Here is an 11,835-nt window from a genome sequence, read left to right as displayed (position 1 = left end):
GCTCGACCTGAATCAAACAAAGGTCTCCAATGTACATGTGTCTTTATAAGAGGAGATTTCACGCAGACAGAAGAGGAGAAGGCCAGCTGAAGACAGGCAGACTGGAGGATGCGGTCGCAGGCGCGGGGACCCCACAGCCATCAGAAGCTGGAAGAGGCAGGAGCAGATTCTCCCCTAAAGCCTCCGAAGGGAGCACAGCGTGGCCGGCACCTTGATTTCAGCCTAGCAGTGCTGGATTCAAACTTCCAGCCCCCAGAATGAGACTGTCTACATTCTCTCTATGACAACTATCTTCTTGCAGCGGCAGAGGAGCCAGAGGAGGAGGATTAAATGCTCTATCCCCTGGAATACAGCCATCTGAATGTAGCAGTTCTGACAATTTTGGGGCTCAGTGCCCCTTGTCACTTAAAAAATTATCGAGGACCCCAAATAGTTTGTCATTATGTGGAATGTACCTATAGACAATTACCATATTAGAAACCCAAACCGGGCAGATTTAAAATATTTAATTCATATGCAACATCTTTCATCAATTCACATAGACATAAGCCTAGTACATGTTGACATAAATGATGTTTTTATGAAAAGTTGCTATATTTTCAACACAGAAAACTCAGTAAAGTGGCATCGTTTTACTTTTTTTTTTTTTTAAACAAACCTCTATCACGTCTGGCATAATAGAAGGCAGTTGGATTTTCATACGCGCTTTGCTTTCAATCTGTTGCAAAATGTTGTTTTGGTTGAAACGTGTAAGGAAAATCTGACTTCACATAGATATGTAGTTGCAAAAGGAGAAGTATTTAAATAGTCTTTTGGACAACTATAAATATTCTTTGAGTCTTCATACATTTAAATAAACGATAATTTTTAAAAGTTAATTGCAACATAGATTCTGAAACAATATGAAAAACTTGGTACTCTGTTACGTTAAAATTCATTGACGTATTTTATATTTTGAATGTACCTTTTATCTGTAAATGATTTTTATTTACTTATTTTAAATTGTGGTGAAATAGACATAACAAAATTTACGGTTTTGCAGGGCACAGTGGCTCACACCTGTAATCCCTGTAATCCCTGTAATCACTTTGGGAGGCTGAGGTGGGTGGATCGCTTGAGCTCAGGAGTTTCAGACCAGCCTGGCCAACATGGTGAAACCCCATCTCTACTAAAAAATACAATAATTAGCCAGGTCTGGTGGTGAGCGCCTGTAGTCCTAGCTACTCAGGAGGCTGAGGCAAGATAATTGCTTGAACCCGGGAGGTGGAGGTTGCAGTGAGCTGAGATAGCGCCATTACACTCCAGCCTGGACGACAGAGTGAGATTCCGTCTCAAAAAAAAAAAAAAAATTACCATTTTAACCATTGTAAGTGCACAGTTTAGCAAGGTTAAGTATTCTTATTGTTGTGTAACCATCATCACCATCCATCTTCAGAACTTTTCATCTTGTGAAACAAACTCTGTATCCACTAAACAATAACTCCCATTTCCCCTCCACAGATCCCTGACAATCCCACTCTACTTTCTGTCTCTGAATTTGACTGCTAGTCGAATTGCACCTCAAATACGTGGACTCATACAGTATTTGTCCTTTCGTGACTTGCTTATTTCACTTAGCATAGTGTCCACAAGGTTCATCCATGTAGCATGTGTCAGAATTTCCTCCCTTTTTAAGTCTGAATAATACTCCATGGTGTGTTTGTGTGTGTGTGTGTGTGTGTGTGTGTGTGTGTGTATTCCACGTTTTCTTGATCCATTTATCTGTTGATGGACACTTGAGTCGTTTCTACCTTTTGCTATTGGGAACAATGCTGCCATGAACATGGGTGCATATGAATCTGTTTGAGTCCCTCCTTTTGAATTCTTTTAGTATATTTCTAAGGGTGAAATTATTGGGTCATATGATAATTCTATTTTTAGTATTTTGAGGAACTACCGTATTGTATTCTATGATAGCTGCACCATTTTAGAATCCCATCGACAGTGAGCGAGGGTTCTAATTTCTCCACATCCTTGCCAACATTTGTTATTTTCTGTTTTTTTAAAAAAATAGTAATCATCTTAATGAGTGTAAAGTCTCATTTTGGTTTTGATTTGCATTTCTCTAATAATTAATGATATTGAGCACCTTTTCATATATTTTTTGGCTGTTTGTAAATCTTCTTTGGATAAATGTCTATTTGAATCCTTTGTCCATTTTTTAATCAGGTTATTTCTATTGTTGTGAGTTGTAGCAATTCTTTATATATTCTGCATATTAATCCTTTATGAGATGTCTGATTTGCAAGTATTTTCTCTCATTCCAAGGGTTGCCTTTTCACTCTGTTGATTGTGTCCTTTGATGCACAGAGCTGTTTAATTTTGATGTAGTCCAATTTGTCTATTTTTATTTTTTTGCCTGTACTTTGGGTGTCATATTCAGGAAATCCTTGCCAAGTCCAATGTCATGATGTTTTCCTCCTAAGTTTTCTTCTAAGAGTTTTATGGGAGGGTAGCACAGCTTAGATGGGTCCTCTCACATGACTGTGATCAAGGTGTCAGCTGGGCTTTGTTCTCATCTGGAGGCTCAGCTGAGGAAGAATCCACTTCCAAGCTCCCTTAGGTTGTTGGCAGAATTCACTTTCTAATTTCTGATGACTTTTGCATCTTCAAAGTCAACAAGGAGAACAAGAGAGAGGCTACTGGCAAGACAGAGTCTTTTATAACATAACATTGTAATGAGAGTGACCTTCCAACACCTTTGCCATATTCTATTGGTTAGAAGCAAGTCACAGATTCCATTTACTCTCAAGGGGGGTGACCTAGAATGTGAATACTAGGAGGTGGGGGTCATGGAGGTCACTGTAAAGTCCATTCATCCCATCTGATGCATGTTTTAAAAAGACCTCTCACTATAATGTGTGGAGGTTAGACTGTAGGGTGGCAGAGAGACAAGGCTTAGTGACAAAAGGTAGGTGTATCTAGAAATTAGGAAATCATTAGGAACTGCTTTTTCAACAAATATTCATAAAATCTACTATATGAGAGTCACTGGGTTAGGTATTAAGGATGCAGTGTGGAAGTAAGGTTTCTTATTTTTTTTAACTTTAAAAAATTTTGATTGGCACAGAATAATTATATGTATTGATGGAGTACATGTGATATTTTGATACATGTACACAATGTGTAATGATCAAATCAGGGTAATTGGGATACCTGTCACCTCAAACATTTATTGTATCTTTGTATTGGGGATATTCAAAATTCTCCATTCTAGCTATTTTGAAATATGCAATAAATTACTGTTAACTATAGTCACCCTACTATGCTATACTATGCTACTATCCTATAACTTATTCCTCTTATCTAACTGTAATTTTGTTCCCAGTAACCAACCTCTCTCTAACCCTCCTACCTGCTTCCCTTCTCAGCCTCTGGTAACCACTATTCCACTCTCTACTTCTATGATATCAACTTTTGAACACCCAATGGAATATTATTCGGTCATGAAAAGAAGGAAACCCTGTCATTTGCAGCCACATGGATGAGCCTGGAGGACATCATGCTAAGTGAAATAAGTCAGGCACCGAAAAAGGAACACTTTGTGATGTCACCCGTACGTGGGAGCTAAAAATAAAAAAGAGTTCTCATTTTTGAGAAAGCATTTTCTTGAAAAGACAGGGGCAAAAGTTATTTTAAACTGGTTGAGGAGGAAACAGGAGGTGTGACTGTAGTGACGGCCATTTAGAATATTTTCTAGACTTTGGAGAAGAATAGAAAGAGAGAGATGAGACAAGTAGCTTGAGGGGGCACAGAGTTGAGAGTGTTTATGTATTTTCTTTTTGTATTTCTTTTCCTCTGGCTGAAAGGTAGGAATAATAGAAAGAGGCAGAAGATACAACAGAGGGCACATTCCAGGGGAGAACTCGGGGGATGGAATGAGGGGCATGGGAGGAATTATCTTGAAAGGAAGTGAAGACTTCTTTTTGAAACCACAACCGTAAAAACATTAGTAAGGTTAGTACAAAAGTAGAGGGGAATTGAGGGAGTGTGTGCCAGACAGCATCTGTTTTCTCTGTCAACTCAGAAGGGAATGGTATTTATTAAGAGGTATAAGGGCGTTGTCACTTTGAGGAGAGTAGGCAAAGTTGGGTGTAGCCTTCACTGGAGAAGGGAAGGGAAGGGGGACTGACCTCCAGTGACCAAGTGAGCCATCATGCAAGACTGTGGTTCCAGTAGACTGAAAAATATTAATTTGCAATGGAGCCAATCCACATGGGTACACCATTTACTTTGGTAGTATTTGGGAAATCGAGGAAGAGGAATGGAGAAAAGAGAGAATCAGGGTGATCTGGGGCTGAAGTCAGCATGGGCCAGGGCAGCAGAAGATTCCTGTGGCAAGAGGTAAAGGAAGCTACTGAGACTGTCAGAATGCAGCAGCCTGGGCAGAGTGGGGAGGGACAGGAGCTGTGGTCAGGTTGGGTGGGGGTGACGGTGGGAGCAGCAGAGAGAGGAAAGTTGCATTTCCAGAGGGGAGTTTTATATTTTAGCATCTTTAAGGTCATTCTAAATTTTAGTGCAGTCTAATTAAATCAGGAGAAGCAAGTCAGTAAAAAGTTAACATTAATAAAAATTTCCTAAAAACAATAGGCCTTGAGCTACACTTTACACCAGATGTCTTTGTTCTGTGAAGCCTTGGGGAACGGCCCTTTCCCCTCAGAGGCCACTACAAGGAAACAGGGTTTCCAAGGACCCGCCTTCCACCTCCGTCTGCTTACATATGGGTTTATGTATCTGATCAATTGGGAACCTGTAGGCTGACATTTAAAGAAAGAGTACAAAATCTAAAAAGACGTTTGAAAACCACTACCCTACAGTGTAAGAGACTTTGCATGTGGTTCTCGGGATACTCTGCACAGATATACATGACCTGAGAGCTTGTTAAATGTGCAGACGCCCCACCCTCACTCCCAGGCCATCTGCTTCCTGGATTCTGGGAGACCCAATCTGCATTTCCACAAGCACATAAACACAGCTTCAGGAAAAGTTGGTTTAGTGGGTCCAAGAAAGTTGACACCTATGGCATATGCAGAAATTGTGCCAGGTGTTTGGAGAAAAACAGGGAACAAAACAAAGACCCTGCCCCATGGAGTTCATAGTCCAGTGAAGGAAGGCAGATAATAAATTGATTATACAATCTATGAGAAGGTGGTGAGGGCAGTGATGGGAGAAAAATAGACCAGAGGGCGGGTAATGGAGGGTCATAGTAGGGACGGGCTACAATACTAAGGAGAAAGGTCAGAGAATGATGGGAACTGGATGGGTTGGGATGGGTGATTCCTGCTTTTGCTCAGAGGGCCACAGAAAGCCATCTGAGAGTGCTGAGCAGAAGACTGAATAACCTGCAGAACATTTTCTGAGGGTAACGTTGGCTCTTGCCTTGAGATTAGATCTGGAGGTGGGGTAGGAGTGGGGGAATCTATTAGGTAATTGCAGGAATCTAGGCAAGAGATGACAGTGGGTTGGACCTGGTAGCAGCAGTGCAGGTGGTGAGAAGAGTTTGGTCCTGGGGATATCTTGAAGGTAGAGCCAGAATTCCCTGTAGGATAGGATGAGGCATAGAAGAGAAAGAGAGAGGTATAAACAACTCTAGAGCTGGGTCAACATCAACTGAAATGGGAAAGGCTGCTGGTTGGGGAGGGAAGATTGAGAGTTTGAATTTGGACTCATTGAAGTTGACGTGCTTATCAGACATCTGTGGGGTCTGTGGAGTGGATCACTGAAGTTTGGGAGAGAGGTGTGGACTGGGGAGGGTCATTGGCGTATAGATCCTGTTTACAGCCATGAGACTGGATGAGATCCCCAGAGGAAGGAGTGTCAATAGAGAGACGGTGAAGGTCAAGACATGACTCTGGGAAACTCCAACACCTGAGGTCAGGTAGTAGAGGGGAACCAGCAATGAAGATGGGAAGGAAAAGGCCAGTGAAGTGGGAGGGAAAGGGGAGTGTGGTGTCCTGAAAGCCAAATGAAGAAAGAGAATCAAGGAGAAGGGAGTGATTGGCCATGTCCAAAGCTGCTGATGAGTCAAGTAAGATGAGGACTGAGAACCGGCCATGAAACTTCATAGTGAGAGGAAGCGCAGCATGATTGTATGCTGATGATCTGGTTGAACGGGAAACCATAGTGATGCAGGAGACAGGGAGCAATGCCCTTGAGTAGACCTGAGAATATGGGCTGGACCGTGCAAATAGACAGCTTTGCTTTAGCAGGAGATTGTGCAATTTATCTGCAGTAAAGGAAGGAAGACAGAATACGTGGGTGCGGATGCTGGGGGATGGATGGGTGAGGTGTGTGAGTATAGGCATTCTCTTCTGGGTGCTGTGATGTTCTCAGGGAAGTAGAATCAAATTTCTTGAGAGTTAGACATGACTGAGATTGTGTTTTTGTTAAGGAAGTGTGACCAAGCCAGAAGAAGCAAGGAAGCTGAGGATGTGTGCAAAGAAGTTATTTTACCGATTTACTGTTGAATGTAAGCTAAGCTTCAAGGGCATCACGTGAGTGTGGGCCACGGAAGACCTGGATTGATGGGTTGGAAGTACCAATACTAATGAGTCAGCAGCTTTATGGAGATCAGACAGACTGAGCAAGGAAGAGAAAGTGGGGGCCGGAAATAAATGTTTTTGGTGCTATTAGAAACTGCATTTTCCTTAATAGAAGATTAATTCTTCAGGAATCAGACCTTCAATGCATGTGAAGGAAGATGATAAAAGGAAAGGAGGGGATTGTTGGGTCAAATTAAAAAATTATTTATTCATCATTTACTTTCTGCCCTGTTGTGTGCTTCCCTTTGGGGGAATTTTTAATTTAGTTAAATCTACATTTTCTAAGAATTTCTAGTGAAGCACTAAACCAGAGTGTATTGACCATTAGAACTCCCAGTGTATAGAGAAGGTGCTGTGTTCCCAGAGGGTTGCGCTAGTGGTGATTCTTCAATGGGTGAGTGTTTCTTGGGGATGTGGTTGGTTCTCAAACTTCTGCAGCCACTTCCCTTTCTTGCCCTCCATCTCATGTGCTTACATTGTACATATATATTCAAAACCCCAAAACATAGGAGTTCTAACCCTGACACTTCCAAGTACCAAGTAAATGAAGTACACTTCATTTACCAACACAATGAAATAACCAACTTAAAATTCAATAGCGTTCTGGGTATCTCAGGACACTTGGCCAATGTTCAGTAAGGAAATCCTGTCACAGTGATGTGATGATGTTCATTCCCATTCTGTTCCTCACTGGTACTCAGTGTAAATGGTGCCCCCTGGGGTGGTTCTGTGCTTCCTTGGAGATACCCACTGGGATTTCTGAACTGTCCAGGTGCAGGCATCACAGGGGCCGGTGTCCCCAACACCAGTGAGCACACTACTCACTCCTTGTCTGCCCCTGTGTCACCAGTTCACAGATCCTTGAACCACAGATGAAAACTCTGTCATTGTTTCCCGTAAAGTTTTTTTTTTTCAGGCTTTCTACTAAAAGTTTCATATATTATTAATGGGAGACCGTGGAGCAAATGAGTGTGTCATTGTGTTTAAGCTGACACTTGAATGAGATGAGTTGGATGTTCAGGGAGGCACGTGAGTTTGCTCCCTCTGGGGCAGCTCCTGCCTGAGAAAGCAAAGAATATTCGCTTGTGTTCATTTCCACCCCCACACATGTCCTCTGTTTCTTATTTGCACCTGCCAGCCACGAGGATTGAGGGCCTTCAATTCACCCTCACCAGCACCTGTGATTAAATTATTTCTCTCCTCATTTTGCATGGATACTTTAAGCAGGGCAGTCAGATGGTCATTTCCCTCCCTCTTGGAAAGTGTTCCAAGGTGATGGAGGCCACTCACAAAACCACCAGTAAATCCTATTGGCTTCAAGTTTGGATTTGCATCCTGCCTTGGGGTGATGGGTTGGGCAGAGGCCTGGGAGAAGGAGGGAGGTGGAAGGAAGAAAAAGGCTGGCATCCAAACCAGAAGTCACAGTGTCTTGCAGTTCGTTTTATCCTTTTTCTTTCAGGTAAGATTTCACTTCTTTTATGCAAACTCAGGTGAAGCCTGTGGTCAAATCCTGCCCCTCAAAGGAGGGGTGAGGATAGGGGCACATAGTGACAGTCTGAAACTCTGGCATTTCCTGATGTCATTCTTCATACTACGGAGGCTGGTTTATCCTGCCTCCTTGGCTTTCCCGGAGTGCTTACTTCTTCTAACCAGTGAAAACGGAATCTCACCAGTAAGCCCCCAAATTTGGTATCTTGATTGGTGAGGTTCATTCCTGGGGCACTTATTGAGGCACCTGCTGAAGCCCCATTCCTGCCCAAGCATATTTTTTGTGCAAAATAATAGTTATATTGACCCAAACCTCCTTCCAACCTAGAGTACATGTCTCATCTCTCCCCTTGGTGAAACTGTAGATCCTATTTCTGAGTCCTCTCTGAAGACACATTCTTCATATGCTGTCTTATTCATTACAAAGCTGTTTGCCTTATCTACTGAAAAACAATATATATATATATGAGCTTGTATTATGACTTCTTTAAGTAGAGGAGCTGATGTTGTCTGCTAATTGATCTTTTGGCCTACTCATGAGCTTTTGGAAACTGAACCAAAAATATTTGTTGATGATACCACGAAGACCCTATGAAATGGCTTTAACTGTAACTTCCTATAAGAGATTTGCTGAAAACTTGCTTATGACTTCAGGGTGATTTTTCCTCATTAGGTGTCTACTCTATTGGCCCCATGTATAGGATGAGGAGAGAGAACTGAAACGATCAGATGCCAGTCAGGCTCCAGGACGTGTCCCTCCCAGCATGAGTTCTATGTCCACTAAAGAGATGGACCGGAGTGCCCACAGCAGCATTGTTCTTAACAGCACAATCTGGAAACAACTCATATGTCTGCGTACAGAACCGTGGATGCGTAAATTACGGTAGATTCATTCAACACAGAGCAGTGGAAGGGAGCAGATTACTGTTACCTGCAATACGATGACAAAAGGTCAAGTGAAAGCAGGCAGCTCCAAAGAGTACGGACTCCATGCTTCTGTTTCTGTGAAGTTCAAAACTGGGCCAAACTAATTCCTGGCGATGGAGGTCAGAACAGTGTCAGCTGGGAAGGGTCATGGGGCAGGGGTCTTGGGTCCTAGAAACTTGTATGTCTTCATCTAGGTGGGGTCACCCAGGTGGATGCGTGTCAATTGAGTTGCTTACTTAAGATGTATGCGTTTTGTCAGATGTAAGTGATACCCAAGTTCAATACTTAAAAGAAAAAGATGAGTCACAGAGTCCCTGGCTCATGGTCTGGTAAGAGAAAAATGCAAAGGGAATCATTTCCCTGGAATGTAGTAAGTGTGGTCATAGAGGCACACACAACAAGGAGAGACAGAGACAAGTATGGGGCTCAGGGAAGGAGGAGGAGGAGAGAGAAAAACGCACAGAACTCTTGGAGAGGCGCAGGACACTTCAGGAGAGGGACAGCTCAGTGGGTCTGGAGTGGTCCGTGCCACTGTCACACCAGTGAAGCTGCTCTACAGAAGGCCACTAAATCCCAGGGATCTTTCCCAGCTTTTCTTCCCTTTGATCTCCATGGCATTTTGTTTTTTCAATGGCTTTTATTTTTGGAAACACTCTTGCTTAGCCTCAGAGACATTTCCCATTGGTTTTTTTCTTCTCACTCTTGACCATTTCTTTTTGTTTTCCTTCCTGGTTCCCTCTCCCAGTCCTGCCCTTTAAAGGCTGCTGTCCCACAAGGGCTGGCTGTGTCGTCTTCCTCTCTCATCCTGTCTCTGGGCAGCCTCATCCATCTGTGTCCATGGTTTTAGCTAACCCTACCTCCCCTTCTGCCTTCCCCCAACCCCACTGCCCTAATGTTGTTGACTACAAATTTGGTATCTCTGACCCATATGTCCACCATTACCTTAAGAATTGCATTTTACATCCCAAGTGGACATGACTACTCCGATGTCCTGCAGACAGCCCAAAATTTCGTATTTCTAAAACTGGGCTTTTCTTCTCCCCTGCTTCCCAAATGTTCCTATTCTTGTTCTCTCTCATTCTGCAAACTGTCTTGAGAGCTGTCTTTTGTCCCGGGCTCAGCTGGGTGGTCTCTCTCTGCTCTTTGGCCCTACCTTCTGTGCACCCCACCATGGCACAATTCATGCTCAGTTCAAAGCAGGGAGCAAAATGGAAGCAGCCACTGTTGTGTGTCTCCACTCTTAAATGAGGCGCTCCCAAGTGCAAGGCTGCAGGGGGGCTTTGGAAGAATGCTTGGTGGAATGCGATTAGGCTTACATTCTTTACTGGCAATTGCCTCAGAGTTTTCCTGTTTTTTCCCGTAGCTCTGTGTGGACACTGGAATTATGAACCTGGGATTAGTCTGATGCAGTGACAGAAATGTAACTGTTGACTTAGGCAGAATGGGAACCTACTGAACAGTGTTGGATTCAACCTGGGGCACAATTGAATCCCAGGCCTTCGAGGACGGTGTCATTCGGATTTGGTCTCTCCCTTTCCCTCTGCCCTCTGTATCTCAGCTTTCCTACCTGGTGGCTTTGCTCTCAGAGGTGAACCTGAAAGCTCAGGACTTACTTGATCTTTATGGCTGGCAGTTCCATCAGAAAGAGGAAGAAGCTTCTCTTCATGATAGCATCTCTGCACCCAGCTAGGATCATGCTCCCCGCTGAGCCAATCACCAAGGCAAGGCAGGTGGGAAGCTCCTGCACCCTGCCAGGAGCTTGGTGTCCAGCCAGCCCTCCAAAAGCCTGAGTCTGGGGTATAGTCAGGCCCACAGGAAACCTGAGGGGCTGTTAGCAGAAGAAGAGGGAACTTATGCTGGCCAAGCAAAACAGCGCTTGGCCATCAGAGGCCCTCTCTGAGGAGGCGTGGGAGACACGGCTGTCTGGGCAGGGTTCGAAGCTGGCGACACCATGCTCCAGGTCCAGCCTGGGCCTCTCACTTGCGACTTAGCCTTAGGCTCACTCCACCTGGGACTGTCCTCCTGTCAGCCCTACACTTCCTACTCAATGGGTCATTGTCAGGTGAACAGGACTAATGAAAGGGAGCCTTTTCACCTGCATTTTCAATTTGCCCTCTGTCTTTACCTGCCACGGCCTGTGCTGTGTTGTGGGAATGAGGAAGGACAGTGCAGCAGCTGGTGCTGGCTGGTCTGTGTGAATCACCTGCAAGTCATGCAGAACGATGTCGTGGTGGGGTCAGGCTTCCAGCATCCGCAGCTCACACACCTTTCTGTTCCACACAGGACCTGGCACTGGACTCCGGGCCGCCCCTGCCCCTGGTCCGTCAGTGTTGCTCAAACTAGAAACAGACAGAAGCCACTGGAAGACAGACAGAGCCGCTGACCTAAGCCCAAAGCCAAGGTAAGCTGCAGACAACAGGCAGGCACTGGAGTGGCAGGACCATCACGTGGTTCCTGTGTCCATGCGTGTTCTGCCCGGGCGACGGCTGGTGCCCTGAAATACCATTCACAGTGCCAGTCCTGGCCCTGCTGTCACGTTGGCTTGTGCTCTCATGCAGTCACCAACCCTCCCCAGACCTCCGTGTCCTTATCAGGAGAACGAGAAGCTGGATGTCATCGCTCCTTTGTAATGATTCTGAGGTACTGCATTTAGGGAGAAAACCCCACCACACACATGCTCAATACCAACCCTATTTCTGGGGGTAGATTTGATTTAAAACGTCACCATAAACCATTTAAAGCATCCAGTAATTTACTAATAATGCGTTTCCTGATGAGGGGAGGGAAGGCCGCGGTTTCAGTCTCTCCTACTGATTCAGTATGCGCTGTTCCCGAAAAT

At 44.3% G+C, this 11,835-nt stretch overlaps 1 protein-coding gene across 10 annotated transcripts in view; it reads left to right on the top strand.

Moving 5' to 3' along the window:
- The window catches only part of LOC144340762 (uncharacterized), a 205,844-nt gene that overhangs the window by 167,785 nt on the left and 26,224 nt on the right, over window positions 1–11,835 (top strand). For all 10 annotated transcript variants that reach the window (XR_013417082.1, XM_078001373.1, XM_078001367.1 and 7 more), the window contains one exon: window positions 11,280–11,397. Coding sequence is in view for 9 of the 10 variants with exons in the window: in XM_078001373.1 (XP_077857499.1) it covers window positions 11,280–11,397 (118 nt within the window). In the remaining variant the exon portion in view is untranslated. The remainder of the gene's footprint in view (window positions 1–11,279; window positions 11,398–11,835) is intronic.

Source organism: Macaca mulatta, chromosome 4, assembly GCF_049350105.2.
Source record: "Macaca mulatta isolate MMU2019108-1 chromosome 4, T2T-MMU8v2.0, whole genome shotgun sequence".
Classification (NCBI taxonomy): domain Eukaryota; kingdom Metazoa; phylum Chordata; class Mammalia; order Primates; family Cercopithecidae; genus Macaca; species Macaca mulatta.
This window is presented reverse-complemented; position numbering and strand designations above follow the sequence as displayed.